This window comes from Micropterus dolomieu, linkage group LG22, assembly GCF_021292245.1.
Source record: "Micropterus dolomieu isolate WLL.071019.BEF.003 ecotype Adirondacks linkage group LG22, ASM2129224v1, whole genome shotgun sequence".
NCBI lineage: Eukaryota > Metazoa > Chordata > Actinopteri > Centrarchiformes > Centrarchidae > Micropterus > Micropterus dolomieu.
This window is the reverse complement of record NC_060171.1, coordinates 30,383,368-30,400,052: the sequence shown is the minus strand read 5'-3', so window position 1 is coordinate 30,400,052 and position 16,685 is coordinate 30,383,368. Positions and strand designations below refer to the sequence as shown.

The 16,685-nt window shown below is 40.9% G+C and overlaps 1 protein-coding gene across 1 annotated transcript in view; it reads right to left on the bottom strand.

Moving 5' to 3' along the window:
* Positions 1-4,013: 4,013 nt before the first annotated feature.
* The window catches only part of LOC123962239 (UPF0606 protein KIAA1549L-like), a 113,329-nt gene continuing 100,657 nt past the window's right edge, over positions 4,014-16,685 (bottom strand). The window contains exon 12 of the mRNA XM_046038269.1: positions 4,014-4,214. Coding sequence (XP_045894225.1) covers positions 4,014-4,214 — 201 coding nt within the window. The remainder of the gene's footprint in view (positions 4,215-16,685) is intronic.

The window sequence follows — 16,685 nt, the reverse complement described above, 5'->3', positions numbered from 1 at the left end:
TAGGGGTGGGAGAAAAACAAAACAAAACAAAGACTCCCAGATGCACCGCGATGCAAACGCAGAAGACCCCGACCCAAATGCCAGTTGACAACGTAATGCCGACGGAACGCAAAAGAGGAAGAGCAGCGCCCGGACCGACCGCGGCGCGCACACAACATAGACCAGTGGCTCCCCCCCATCCTGCACCCCACCGCCGCGCAGCAAACAACCAAAATGCCCAAATGCCACGCAATCATCAACACCAATGCACAAGTGACGAGCCCAACGCACACACTGCGCGAGCACGGCGACACCCATGCCCAGCAGCCCCCCGCGAATCCCGCGTGCGAGGTCGGGCAGACGAGAGAGAGCAAACGGAACAACACGACAGCGAAAGCCAGCGGAGAGAAACACCAGCAGCAAGTCCCAGCCCGGCAGCAAACGCGCCGCACAGGTCACCGTGCACCCGCCAATAAAAGTCCACCGTCCCCCCCACCGCCGGAAAAAACTAAGGCCGCCGGCGCCAGCCGACATCCCCCATGCCCAGCGCGCCCCAAGGCCGCAATGCAACACCAGCCAAACCAGCAACGAGGCAAAATCAACTAGCTCAGCTGCATGCCACCAACAACCCACCCACCCATCAAGGGCCGAGAACTCCAGGCACAAACCCAGAACAAACCGGAGCACAGCCCTGCCCCGCAGCCACACTGCACATCCCGAAAACTAACTATATACCTCAGTATCCAGAGGGGTCCAACAACTGGCCGAGAGAGAAATGGGCAAGCACGGATCCGAGGCCAACGAAGCAAAACAGGGACGCAAACAGGTCCCTCTAAGCCAACGAGGAGATGCCTCCCCCGGACTCCAATGCACAAACTAAAACTCCAATGCACAAACTCAATTACACCCCGGTAACTAAATACACTTGTGTATTCCTAACATCAGGTGTGTGGCCAATAACTGTGCTTTACCAAGACTGAAGTCCAGGAGCCCAATTGCCGAATTAAAGCTCACTCTTGGCTTTAATTTCTGTGGGGAAAAGTGGCAACTATTGCGTTTTACCCCAGAAATTAGGATCTATGTTTTGGTTGTGTTAGCTCCTGCAGAGACAATAATGATACTTAATCAGGACTAAGGTCCAGTACCTTCTGATCAGTGCTTGAAGTGGAAAAAAATAGGTGCCAGTACTGCCCCTTCCCCCCATCCTCAACCACAAGATGAAACTAGTAAATATTATAACATTAATGACTTTGTGGACTAACCACTTAATTTAATGCATTCTGAACATGTTATGTTATGGAGGAAATGTCTTTATTTATATGAAGGGAAACTAAATTAAGGTGACAGGTGACAATTCAAAATATAATGTAATATAATTCAGTTATCAGCTTTTGGACAATGCAAATTTGTTTCTTCTACGTATATTTCAGTTGCATTGCATGTTTTCTTATTGTGCAGTGTTTCATTTGTTATTCAACATTTCTTGTTGCAAGCTGTTTTTCAGAATATTTTTAACAAAACCTTTCAAAAAGTGATGGAGACGTTCAGATTCTGACTTGTCCCCAGCGTCCCCAGTGTAAATGACACCAATCTGTCAACACTTTTAAATGTCCCTTGTTTACTTGTTTGTCTTCATCAGCTTGCTTTCTTAGTGTTTTTCAACAACTCTGTGAAATTAAGAGCAAACACACAAAAAAGTTAATGTAACTAAAAACAGTGCAGAAATGGACATGCTGGAATTACACAGATGGCTGCACTACACATGGCAAAAAGATGATGTAATGATCTATAAATCGCATCAAATATGAATTTATATAACATATGCATTGATACTTTAGTCAGAACACGTAATATAACTCACAATCAAAGCCCCCCCCCCGTATTAACATTTGGTTATTGGTCCCTGGTGCCCCGTATTTATTAGTTTTTATTAATCATTTGTATAATATTAACAACTTTATTAATATGACTAAAATATATGGTGCTAATAACCACACCTGCCCCTGCCAGATGTTAATACTACTGAACTGACAACAAATTTATTTTAAAAAGGGATGACAACTTGACACAGCTTACCTTTTTATGTTGAAAGTGCTCACAGTATAAGCGTAGTTAAACTTCTTGAGGATTCTTTGTCCACTTTCAGGAAGTAATCAGAACACTTAAGCTGGAAATAATGCCGTTTTAAGTATTTTATTACATATCAGCTCACCAAATAACATATTCCATGCCAGTTACAGGCTCCGTTAACATCTTTTCTTACTTGGTCTCAGTCTCCACACTCCACACTCTTCCAGGCCTCATGTAGTGTATCTGTCCCGCTTCATCCACATTAATGAGCTCCTCCTGCTGTAAACTCTGATTTACACACCACGTTACTTAGAGCTGAGGCAGCACAATTCTTGCCCATCTCCACCGTTTCTGCTCAATAAAACAAGAATAACACCACAAATATTCATCCCAACAGTATTTTATCCATTATGGAAAAAGGCGGATAGAGAAAGAAAGACAAGACAGGAGTGGGACAGTGAAAGAGAGATAAATGGGAGAGTTCATTATCCATTATGAATGACCACCTCGGTGCTCTCCTCTATTCAAAAATATTTTTATGGCATCACAGAGTGCTGATGCAGTAAAAGTCAATTGTGTGTCTTGAATGATTAGGGTTAGTCTTTTGAGGTGGTGCTGCCCTTTGTGTACACCCACTGAGCAGGCGTTTCCAATAGATGATGCAAGAGCAAACAGAACCTTAAGGGTCCGAAACAAAAGAGTGACTCATTTTCCCCCAGCAAACACAGGTTTGGATGAGAGGTGTAATGAATAATTTCTAATATTACAAACGGGTTCCTTACACATGGGCACATAAACACTTGTGTTCACACGTGCACATATAGTCAGAAAAGCCTTTGACAGTCACACCTTCACATTTAAAAATATAAACAATTGTAGGCCTACACATTGTAATATCTAATGACATGTTTCTGAAGATCCAAATGACAAGCTGAAGGGGATATAATGTTACATTTTGGTTTGGAAAAAGAGTGCACATCAATGATATATATATATATATATATATATATATATATTCCATAAACTGATTTTCCATTTGTTGCCTTGAGGTAAAATTGTGCAGTAAGGTTATTTGTACCATTCTCAGTGCTAGAGAAGAATTATTATGCAAATTGACAACCCTGGTCAATATTTCTAATTTTTATTAATAGTCACAAGCAGTAATGGACACCGGAAGATTTTATGGTCTAGACGTGTGAAAGGAACCTGCTGTTGTAAGGTCTTTCCTGCTCATAGTGAGGATGACGAACTTGAGGGCAGTGACATCAAGGGAGAATGGATCCCACAATCAGGTCTGAGAGGTAGGTTTCACATTTTTACAGCTAACAAAGAAACCACCCATTCTTGGTCCCTCTAGAATATGTCTGAAAGCTGCAGTCTGTGACAATCGAACATACAATGCAAAACCTTCCACATCTCTCTCTGGGGCATATTTCCGCTAAACCCCTCTCACCAAACCCACAAGAAGGAGCCAGTTGCCCTGTGAAACCTCAGCCTGCGTAGGGCTGGATCTCCACGCCGAGAGCCTCACAGAGACCCCGGTCCCTTCTGCATTGACTTGTCTTCCCAAAGATGGCCTTCCAACGCGTCGCAGCCCAGGGCTGAACACCCCAGGTAGGCCCAACATCCAACAGAGAGGTGACAGGCTAGGACACCACTGTCCATCAAAAGTTATTCAACAACATTAAATCCAGTGTGACAGCAGTGCATTAGAGCAACTGAGCAGAATCTATGCTGCGACACTGTTTGTCTGGTGCCACGAAGGAGTTCTGCACCATATCTTTATAGGGCGATTGTTTGGAGAGTGTGATGATGGATCTCAATTTCTCATGCTTCCGCATTGGAAAGCCACGTCACCAGCCTACCTAGTTACTATGTTGTTACCACAGCAACCCATACAGACAGGTTGGTGTTGTGAGACTGGACAGAACGGACCCAAATGCAACGCTCAGAGGGAAGAAGGTTTATTGAGGGTTTACAGAGGGGGCTAGGGAAGAGGAGATGGTGGAGAGGTGGACGCCGGGTGACGTGGACACGGAGGACCGAGGAGCAGGCGAGGCGCAGGCGGTGAGGCGAGGAGCGGGGGGAGCCGGGAGGGCGCCGTGGAGGAAGAGGACCGGAGGATGATCCCAGCCGACAGAACAGAGGACGAAGGGTGAGTGAACCTGGGAGGGAAAGCCGAGAGACAGAGTTAACACGAGGAATGACCGAAGGCTGGAAAACAGAAATCACTTTAACCAGAGCTTGAGAGGTTGGCACCAGGTTGGGAGCAACGACGATCAAGCGAAGACGGTGTGGAGAACCGGGGTTTAAATACTTGCTGAGATGAGGTTGATTACTGGCAGGTGTGGCAGGCTGGGGAGGTTGCTGAAGAGGTGCAGGTGCGGGTTGTTGGCTGGGCTCAGGAGTGGAGGGAGAGAGAGAGGAGGAGAACACAGGGAGGCAGGCAGAGCAAAACAATGGGAGGAAATACATGCTAACCCGCTCAAATTTACATACTGATAAGTAGATGTTTGGCAGGTATCTCAGGCAACTGCAATTGTGGGCTCCATTAGCGCAGCTGTTGCCCCCATGATGAACTACAGAATGCCACAGGAAATCCAACTTACAACTCATCTACCTCATGCAAAGAGATGGACAGCAGAGGCATATGGTGCTGAGATGTCTCCAGCCTACATTTGTTTAGTATCTCTCTTTCTCTGGATTACTGTATCTGTATGGACTACAATGACCATACTGAATTAACCACATACCTGTACTTCAGATTTGTTATTGAACATTCATGTAGCTATATGCCACTTCTCAAACATATCTGTGATCCTTCCTGCTAACCTGTTTATGTTAGTTGCACTCTTCCTCCTTTGTACTGCAACTATTTCACTCGGGATAAATAAGGTATTATTTGGTCATAAACCAAAGTATTGCAGAAATTGACATTTTGACCTGATGATGCCTCAACAGGAAAGATGGTACCAAAGGTGTGTACCAAATTTCAGAGTAAGCCATCCAATAGCTGTCAAGACCAAAAATGTCAACCTCAAGTGGTGCTAACATTATCAGAATTGATCATCTAGAACAGTGTTTCCCAACCTTTTTGAGCCACGGCACATATTTCACATTACAAAATTCACAAGGCACAGCATCAAACAAAAATGTCACAAAAAGGATAGTTATTGAAATATAATGAAAATCTAGTCTCAATTTACTTGAGACTAGATTTGAAACCTGTTTAGTTGAAAACAAAAAGCTGATATTCATGCTGGAATTGAAGAAAGACACACAAAGATCTTCCTCAACAGCTCTCTAAGTTTATTTCTTTTTTTCGTCTTTATAGCAGTCATGCTTGAAAAGCCCACCTCGCATAGGCATGTTGTGCAGAAAGGGAGCAGAACTGAAATAGCTTTGTTTGCCAGAATGGGGAACTCCTTGGCAGCAGTCAGCCAAAAACTGTCCAAAGGTTGATCAGCAAAGCTCAGTTTTAGACCAAGATTTTGTCTCAGTTCAGTTATTTCTTTCTGCTCTTGCAAATTCATGTCATTTCCAAATACAGTTGAGCTGGATGGGTTCCTAACCCAGTCAAGGCAATCACTGGAAAAGTGAGGGGAAATAACTTGACAACTTCTGCTCAAGACTTTGCAAATGTTTACCTATTGTCTCACGCAGTGCAGCACTGATGACACTGATGCCATTTCTGGGAGGTTTTCATTTCGGCCTTGCAGTCGTGTGTTCAGGTCATTCAGATGTTGAAATATATCTGCCAGATATGCCAGTTTTGCACACCACTCGTCACTTGAGAGCAACTTAGTGTCATCATACTTCTGATTTGTTAAAAACACTTTAAAGGTCCTCCCGCAGCTCATACACACGGGCTAAAACTTTGCCACGGGACAGCCACCAGACCTCCGTGTGGAACAATAACACTTTATGTTACGCTCCACGTGAACATGCGACTTTTCACAGGTCTTGTCTTCACAAAATTTATCATGCACACAACATCTTCCAGTACAGCAGCTAGGTCTCTTTCACTCTATTTACAAATCCTATGGTGTGCCCGAGCATGGCAGCAGCTCCATCGGTGCACACACTTAGGCAGTTTTGCCACTTCCGTCCTCCATGTTCAAGGTACTCTGACACAACTCGAAAAATTTCCTCTCCTTTTTTTCTTTCTGGCAATTCCTTGCAAAACAGAAAGGTTACTCTGATGATGTCTCCATCTACAAAGCGCACATTTGCCTAAGTTGTGCATGTCCAATGATATCTGTAGATTCATCGATTTGCAATGCAAATTTGACACTAATGCGCAACTTTTCCAAAACTATCTTAACTGTCTGGAAATTGTATTATTTGAGAGAGGGGCTTGAGCTATTTCTTTAACAGCGCCAGGGCCGATCATCTCTTAAGAGAATTTTGCAGGCACCCATTATTAATGTCTCTGCTACGGTGTGTGGCTGTTTTGATTTAGCGATGAGTTCAGCAACTTGGTAGCTAGCTTGAAGTGCTTTCTGATTCGTCTTGGTGGTTTTCCTCAATGACGCTGCCTGTTTCCCAGTCTGTTCACGCAGTTGAACAAAGTAGTCTATGTTCTTGTTTTGAAGTGATGGGTGTTTTGTCTGGAGATGGCGTTTAAGTTTACTTGGAACCATGGCACTGTTTGACAATTTTTCCCCGCACACCAGGCATAGCGGAAATGGTTCAGTTGGTTACCCAGTGTAAGTGAATCCAAAGGCAAGATAACTTTCATTTTATTGTCTTGAGCTCACATTTTCTGCTTTCTTCTGACCACTACTCATCTTGGCCGGAATTTTCTCCAGGACCCAGGTACCCAAATATTTATCCATCACTATTACCTGCGGCGTTATCTCACTCGCAGCATGACTAGTACTTCTTCTTTGCCTTTTTTTGTTTTGCTCCCGGTTGGTACTTAATTGGAGCAAGAAGTTGTAATGCCCTCTAGTGACTAGCGGGCAGCCACTAGAGTCTAGTGGAAGAGACAGTAATTGTTCTGCCTGTCAGTACACACCGCTCGCTTTGAGTACCAATCAGGTGAAATTGGATAATCTTCAATGGCACACCTGATGATTTCACACAGCAACTTATGTACCACGGCACAGTGGTTGGGAAACACTGATCTAGAATCATGAATTTCTGAACAAGCAGTTTATTTCCAATTATGTAGATGTTGGGATATTTTTCTGAAAAGGATGACTTAATGATGGTGATATAGGAAACGTCGGGGATCACCAAAGTCATGAGAAGTGATCTTCAATTGATATTCAATAGACTTGAATATCATGGCAATCTATTCAGTAGTTGTCAAGATATTACACTCTGAACCGCAGAGGTTAACCTCATGGTGGCGCTACAGGTAAAGTCAACACACTAAAAACTCCTGGGTTATTTCTTCAACCCATTTTCTGGGTTCGTTGTGTTGGATTAAAATTATGGGTTATTTTTTCAGAGAGTAACCATTTTCTGGGTTATAGGACTAATATTTTAACCCAATTCCTGGGTTGTTTGGGTTTCAGGGTTACTTTTCAAAGAGTAACACATGTTTTAGGTTATAGGGTTGGCTTTCTCTCACTCAGATTCAAATTAGCTTAACCACCCCGCAGTTCTGGAATTTTCTCACAACAGTCGTTTGAAACAACCGTCGCTTCGCGCTCGATCTGTTTTGGCCTGTGCGTCTTCAGTGCAACTTCGTCGTGTATTCAAGGTAAGCCAGTATTTTCAGTGTTGATGTAATGTAAACTTTTGTATGTCCATGTCCCCGTTGCTAGTTTAGCACCATTTGGTGAAAAAATTACGATGGCTTAGTTGCTACGTTGAGACTAGCGTTAGCTGTGGTAATTCTATGGTTGCCATGTACATCTAACTTGTGTAAAGTCCGTGTAAAGTCACACATGACATGACACAACCAACGTTTGAAGACTTTAAGCCTTAAGTTCAATCCAATTATTGAATGTTGTCGAATGTTTGAGAGTTGTTTATTTCTGTATTTTTTATAGACAGTTTAATTTAATGCAATAAAAATGTAAAAGTCCTTGAAGTGTGTAATATTGTCACGTCTTCCTTTGTTCTGTTTTCCAGCCACTCATCTGTTTCCATGGTTTCTGTCATTTAGTTAATCAGTATCACCTGTGTGTTAATTAATTACCATCATCATCATCATCTGTTCCACCTGTGTTCTGTTAATCAATGTTCATCTGTGTTGGTATTTAGTTCCTTCAGTTCAGTCAGTCTTTGGCCGTTCTGCTTTGTAGTCTTGTTTAGTGTGTGTACATCCTGCCTGTCTGTACCTTTTGGAGTTACTTCATTAGTAAAACGTTTGAATTGGAACTTTGGACTCTTCTTCTGACTGCACCACACCGTGACAGATTAACTTTGTAAAGCAACGTTTTATTTTCTGAAATAAGGCATACCTGCATAGCAACCCAAGTTAGGTTATGACCCAACTCCTGGGTTAAAAAGGGACCAACTAATTTCTGGTTTATTTCAACCCAGATATTGGGGTTGTTCTTTTGACCCAGGAGTTGGGTTATATTAACTACAACGTTGTTTTTTTTTAACCCAACATTTGGGTCAGGTTTTTAACCCAGGAATGGGTCATTTTTGACCCAGGAGTTTTTAGTGTGAAGCGTTTACCAAACTCAGTAGGATATATCTTCTTGGGACCACGGACATCTGTGCATAATTTCATAATTTCATAATTAAACAAAAGCGAGCACACTTACAAGCAGAGTGGCTGAGTCCAGAGTTTCCAAAAATCATAAAGAATCCAAACAAACAAAGAGATCCAACTGAACAGGTAATCCAACAGAAATTCCCAAAACGCGGAATCCACAGGAAATAAGCTGGGCGGACGAACAGGCAGAATACATCACACATCAAGAGACTGCGACAGTGCAACAGCAACAGACAAAGACTGCAGAAAACACAGGCAATATATATACAGGGTTAACGAGCGGGGAGGGAACACAGCCGACAGGCAATCATAACAATCACACAGGCAGGCAGAGGGATTACTGGGCAAACAGACAGAACACAGGTTACTAAACACAGACCATATCAAAATAAGATCAGAATGATATTAATTAACTAATCCAGAGCACAAGTAGACAGATCACAAATTATACAAAAAAAACTGCAACCATCAGAGAAAAAAGACCAAACTGGGATCAAACACAACACAGAGCAGACATGGGCAAAATAACAACTCAGAAGTACGCAGACCAGGAGTAAACACTAAGACATGAACTAAGGCACAGAACTAGGAACTAAGACAGAATTAAAACACAGGACTAAGGAGTAAGACAAGAAAACAGAAAGAAAACAGTAGAACACAAGACATGGAACCAAAACAAGACCAAAATCCTTAACTCATAACAAAGTGGTGGGCTGACCGAGTCTGACATTGCGGTTTCTAGCCAAGCCACTAGCATGGTGAAAAACAGAACATGAAGACTGAGGTTCACAATAAATATATATGTGTTCATATTTTTTAATGTTACTTATTAGCATCTAATAATTCTTCTTTACACTCTGTCATTACACAGGGCACATCAAATTGATCACTACACTGATATTTAAGAGTCTTTCCTTTAGCATAAAAAGCCCAAAACTCTGGCCAGCAGTGTGCTAATCAGTGACACATTTTTAAGGAAAGCTGCATGCGGCGCTCCATCCCTACGCTGATTACAAGATCTTTTCAAAAGACTAATGAAAGTAAAAATTTGCATCAAACATGAGAGGAGTGTGTTACACTGGAAGTATATACTTGCATTTTATGGAGGAAGAGCATGGATGGTTGATACTGGTGATACATGTTAATGTCAGGTGTAAATCAGACATGGATGATGCCTATGTGGAATAAATCTGGCTACACTCAGTCCTTCAAAAACCCTTCAGGTTTTTGTTGTTTTCTTGTCATCATGTTGTTTCAGGGATTGCTATGAGAACTGACATATTGTACACTCACGCATAGAGATACGGGGGACATAAGACAAATTGGAAACTTCAGTCATGCATTTTCTTTTTGCCAGCAGGTTGTCATTCTCACCTTCACTGGCTACTGCTGATATGTTGACAAGGAGCGTACTGCCTGTTAGACAGTGACAGCTACGTGCTGCTCCTCAGAACTCGAACAGGCTGCAACAGGAAGGGTTACATTCATAAAACAAGATATGTACTGGATTTACATCTCATTGTAATCACTAGAAAAATGACAGCATCACTTGTTGGTTCAAATGTCTACAATGACCAATGTTTACTGCAATGTATGACTCTTGTCTGTCAGAGGCAAACAAGAATAGCTTGACATTGTTGCATTGTTGCCTAAACCTAAACCTACCTTTGAATGACAGTTATCAATTTACCATCCATTTTGGACTTGAAATAAGTTAGTAAAGATAAATTACTCATTTAAATAAACACATTTATTGACTTTGTATAAGACAATTCACACAAAAACAATGCGCAAAATCGCAATTCACACATTGAACACAATTAAACAGACACTACTATCCATGTTATGACCAGGTTTTTAGAGAATCCTGTTTAAATATTTGCACCTGCAAACAACATGTCCTCGTTACCAAAACTAGGACCCTTATGCCCGATATGGGATACTGCAGCATGTAAAACAAAAAATGTGATAAAATGTAATGATAATCACTCTGAAATAAAAGTATGACAGCAATGTAGACTGCTCAATAGATTATGAAGGCAAACCAAACACACCACTAAATTCACTTGTAAAGGAACTAAGGTGGGTTCATCCACCATGTTCCAGTCTTTGTTAAGTTGGAATAGAAGAAGGGACTGAGAATAAATGAAACACAGCTGTTAAATGACTAAACGTCAATCAGTCTTTCCCACTAGTAGAACCCCCACTATTATTTCATTCTGTAAGGCTGAGACAGCTTTTCATAAAAACATGAGGCAAGGAAACTATTTTTTTTTGTAATTTCTGCCTCACCGTGCTGAGAACAGATGGTTAGGTGATTTGTTCAATTTTGAATGTGTTTATTCAGTTAGCATGTCGCAATATGGAGGCACATAAATGTAATTAGCTAAGAATTGTTGGCAAAGATGAAAATACCCAATGCAGGTGCTCATGTTGTCAGAGAGAAGGCAGGTGTTAGTCGAGCTCAGACTCATTTAATTTTGCTTGATGGACAAATGTATATTTGTAGAGCCTATCATCTGTGTCAGTGGAGTCATCACTGCCATAAAGGACTGTTTCTTGAAGTAGCCATATATTATTAGACTGCAGACTTTTCCTGTAAGGGGCATTCTACAATATTGATCTCACTCTGAGAGGCATAATGAAAATACCAGCTGCCTCTGCTACCTGTCCACATATTAACAGCTGACTTATCACTGCCGGCTAGACTTCACGGTCTCACGATACATGTTAGGTGTGAATTACCCCTTGATTAAAACAATTTAAATGATTTTACTAAAACGCAGTTTGAATAAATGCAATATGCTTGTCATGCCTGGTTTATAGTTGAACCCATGAGTGATTGCATTAATTAACATGACAATTACCACTTTATTAAAGCAAGATCACACTCTGAAGATGGGCCAATGAGATTTTTTTCAGTTGACAGTAAGTAACCACTAAAGAAAAAATGAATTATTTTGATACACAATAGCTTGTCATTGATGACAGTGATGACATTTCTTGCAGGACTTGACTACATTCCCTACAAAATGGGAAATCCTTGAGTCTGTACAGTCTTTAGCATGAACACAGCTTTTTAAAAATGTGAGAGTTCAATTTGAGTGCCAAAGTTCTATTTCCAAGAAAACATGGAGGATGTCTTCATGGGCTTGCAGTACTGCATGGTGAAAAGAGAGTTTCCTTCATGTCTCCCACTAATCCCAGACAGCGGTTTTCTTAAGTTCAGAAACCAATAGGCCAATTAAACTCCCTTTTTTATCAAAAGCTTTTCTCTGAGCTGACGATCAATGGCATGAAAATTCCCTGGGTTTCAAAGAAAGTCACAGCCTAAATGTTTAACCAAATCCCTGTGGCTGCGTGTGTGCCAGAGGCATTTTGTTCAACACACACACGCAAACCAAACTCAGTGACTCCTAAAGACAAGGGCTGAGCTTAAACTGCTAATGAATATCATGCTACTTGGACGTCATCTTACTTTGATGCATTAATCAGAGATTTGAAAGAAGACTGGGATAGAACATGTCTTTCTCCTAATCCATCTATCAGCTGTCTTCTTCTGATTTCCCCACAGAGCACATGCTGATTGATTTAAATCTCTCGCAGCTCGTCTCCAAACCTCCCCTCAGAACCGCTTTAACTCAATCACTTTCTCCTCCTCCTCTTCCTCCCCTTCCCTCTGACTTTCCACAAACAGGCACTCAATGCATTTGTAAATGAATCTTGCGCTACAATATAATCCAGGTAGGGAGCAGCTCTTATCCCTCTCCCTAATGCCAAATAAAGGTCTCGGTTGATGTACAATGCTCCCTTAAAAGCCTCATCAGCTCTGGAAACTAGAAACCAAGGAACATCCCGGTAGGAACACGGTAAATGTGAAAGAGTTAGAAGCTCATTAAGTTACTTTTTATTCTTTTTTCAAAGACAGAGAAATAAAAAAATAAATTGAACAAAATGAAAAAGCTTCTCCAGGTAAAAAATGTGATCAAAACAAATGTGAGCTGCGAGCGTGTGGGCTGGTTTAAGGCTTTGATTGGCAAAGGTATTAGAGCTCACTAAGTCTCATTAAACGTAAATCAGCATTTTATCTGACAGATGAAGGGAAAATGTTGAGGTACAGTACTTACAGCAGAACTACGTTGTTGAGATGTGTGGAAGGAACGGAGCTAGAACTGCTACTTCAAAGTTTATAAGGGTGAAGTTATAAATCCTTAAAGCTACACTAATCAGTATTTTTACATTTACAATAGATCAAATGAGTTCGCTTGTTGTAAGAAACCCATCACTCAACTCTTGTCCCTGTCCCTGCATTTTTGCATTTTTCAGATCTTGGTTTTACAGCCCACATAGTTTGTTTCAGGAGCAGTTTTTAGCAGGCAGCTATTAAACCCAGAGCACATTTCCTGCCCAGACACCAGACAGACACAGTTAGCAGCTAGCTGGTAAACAAACCCCGGGAAAATGATAGGATTCTTTTGATCACATAGTTTTGATTAAAAATAAAGACTTCTCAAGTGTTGCCGAACACAGTTAAACTGACCTGATGATCAAATGATGTCTTCCAAAAATACTTAAAATTTGCGAACACTGGCTTTCAGGTCTAAGAACATTAGATGTTGGAGCAGACCACAAAGAGCGTCGTGAATTTATTTAAAAGTATAAGGGATTTAGTAAAGCACTTCATTTTAATCCTGTTTCCCACTTTGCTGCAAACTGCTGTGGACAATTTTGTGTAGAGCGTGCATACGCTCATTGTAGCAGATCAATACAAATTATGGAGCATGGCATCACCTCTTAAGAGTTCTTTTTTTCAGTGATCCATTTAATTCGGCACAGTGCTGTGAGGAGTTTACAGGAAATAGTCAGCAGAATGATATAGGGTTGACTTCTTGCTCTGCATCCATCTATGACATTAGTAGTCCATTCCGACCTGTTAAGCATGTCATTACTTACTCACTCCATTGTGGCTGACTTTGTTGTTGGATGTATATGATACACCCATTTGCATGCATGAGGACACACTTTAACACACACAGACACCATGGTCGATTTATAATCTCCAAGATGACTCTCCTCTAGTCCAGTGCTCCGTTTATTGCCATTCCATGTAATTTGATTTCAGGGAAATTAAAAACTGATTGTACAGGGGTTTAGCTCCAGCCTACCAACACATACACACACATGAGCAAGCACACACACACACATACACACACACACACACACACACACACACACACACACACACACACGAACGTGGTGTTAATAGTGAAATGCAATCAGTTCAGGAGATGATATGAAGGTATATTTCTGGTTCCATCTCATAATTTGATGATGCCATGTTGTAGTTCAAGCTGTCGAGTAAAGTAGCACTTATGGAAATCAGTTTAAAGGTGCCATGTGGGATCATTTCATTTATCATAAATTTGTATATTTTGTAAGGTGCTTTCCCCATCTTGCACTGATGATTCCTGTCTAAGGCGCAACAACACAACAGTAAAGTTTCTTCACAGGGAAATGACACATGGAAGAAAACAAACTCTTGACGTGAGTTAATCAGTTTAATTTCCTGTGCAATCACAACTTTCTGCTTTTTTAGTTGTCGTGCAGCAGTTGAACTTAAGATGAAGCACAGAATAAATTATTATAAAGCATGAGATAATGGATGTTAATGCCTTACTGAATAATACCTTTGTGCCATCTCACAGTCTCACATTCAAACACAAAAAGAAAGTCAGTTGTCTACTGACATTTATTAAAATGTCTGTCTTTCCTCCTTTTCTTCATTCTTAGCAGATGTCCTGCTGACTTCAAAATAAACAAGGTGTGTGTGCCCTGGTACTGTAATGAATGTGTGCATGGTATTTAGCATTCAAACTGGGAAAAACACTCCATGCTGTCATAAATTATTAATCTAGCAAGGAACCTGTTGATTTTTTTTCACTGAAATGGCTGTACATTATGTTTCCAGACAATTAATGCTCATCCGTTCAGAACCTTTTTTTGAAGGGGGTAGTTATTATGTGAAAATTAATAATATCCCAAATATTCTGAGGACATCTACTGAATAGAAATGATGGTCGGTCACATGTTTGTGATAATAGAGGGTAATGGTGCAAATCACAATAAGTACTTCATTTTGAGCAAAGTGTGCTAATGTGTGAACCTGTAGCAATATGGAGCAAACGTTTTTAAGAGTGGATGCCTATCTTGGTTGTATCTCGTGCACACTGACAAGCTCATGGATGCAAAGAACGTAGGTTTTCCAAATTCCTTTAAAATCTGCTATTTTATAATTAAAGAAATGCATCACATTTGATACACACAGCTCTTTGGTGACACTGAATGTAAACAGAATTGTGGTTGTTTAGATGAAAACTCCACAGGATTCCTTTAATCAATGATTGTGGAGGTTTCAAGCTCTAAATTTCCTCAGTCACCATCATCTTTTCTAAATGTTAACAGCAAATTAAATCTAAAACCATTACTTTCTAACTTCAAATAGGCTATATATTGTTACCGTAGGGAATAATGCAGTTGAATGACTTTACTTCTGACAAACTATACTCCCTTTAACACCAGTCAAGTCCTAAAATCTACAGTATAACCCAATGGATTTTTCAATTTCATTAATTAATAAAAAAATACATGTTACACCATGTATATTAGATTGTACATGGAATAATGGAATTACACATGACTTTTCTTTGTTTTGATCTGCATTATATATCGGCCGCCCAGCTCTCTACAGGTCGGCATCAGCCACTGAAAAATCCATATCAGTTGACCACTAATAATTATAAGTGTTTAGCAGGAACATGGTAGCATTTGGTGGCCTGCAACCACAGATCCAGACTCTACAGCTCCGGATGCAGAAAAAGCTGCACATAGCGACAGCAGCAGAGACGAGAGAGACGAGAAAGCACAAAACTACAGGAAGAAGTTGGGTTAGTAACATGCATTAATGGGATAAAAATGCATACAGATGGAGAGGGAGAGGAGGAGAGAGGAGCTCAGTGTACCATTGGAACTCCCTACAGCAGCATAATAAGGAAAGTCTTAAGCCTATTCTTAAATGTGGAGAAGATATCTTCCCCTTCTCCAAAGTGGGACCTGATTCCACAGGAGAGGAGCTTGGTTTATGTCTTGAAAGCTTGGTTGTGGTATCTGACTGAATGCCAGCCATCAGATAAAATTTGTCTGATGTTCTAGTGAAGACATCGATAACGATAAAATGTCAGCGGTTTCTGATCCTCTTTTTTTGGTATGTTTACCTCCCCGCTCTTAATACTGGTGAGTCTTATCTTACTGTTGCAGCCTGAGCAGAAAGTTTATCACATAATGAAGAGATCACATCTGTTAGTTTGGAGAAGTGCAGCTTTGTAGCTATGATTTGTGTACTGTAAGTGTACTGTATAAGCGGACAATGAGTATAAGATTTTACCCCAAAAGTTTTCTAGTTAGGACTCCTGTAGTATTCAAGTGAACCACTTAAATGTTGTACAGTCAGCCACATTGTGCAGACACAATGTAATCAACAGATCGGAAAGCAACAATGTTGAATGAGAATATCAGGATGTGTGGGCAGATTCACCTTCAATGCACTCTCGATGACTGTTCCTTTGTGTTACCACCATTACTACATAACACTAATTTAAATCTGCTAAAGCTGCTTTTCTCTCAGCTGGAAGGCTGGGTCAAAATCGCTGAACAATTCAAGGGTGCAAGCAGTGAATCAGTGAACCCTTTTACTGTAATTGTGATGCTGTTTCATGTGCTTCGAGGTTTTTAAGTTCAATTTTTTACTAACACTGGGGACTTACTTGATTGAAAGTATTTTTCAGAACGTTTCATAATGTTGACCCTGTGTGTCAGATGGTTAATCAAATATCTTGCCTGCAGTTTGATGGCTTTTTAAACCACATGATGGAAGTTAATCGTGGTCATGATTGTCCAA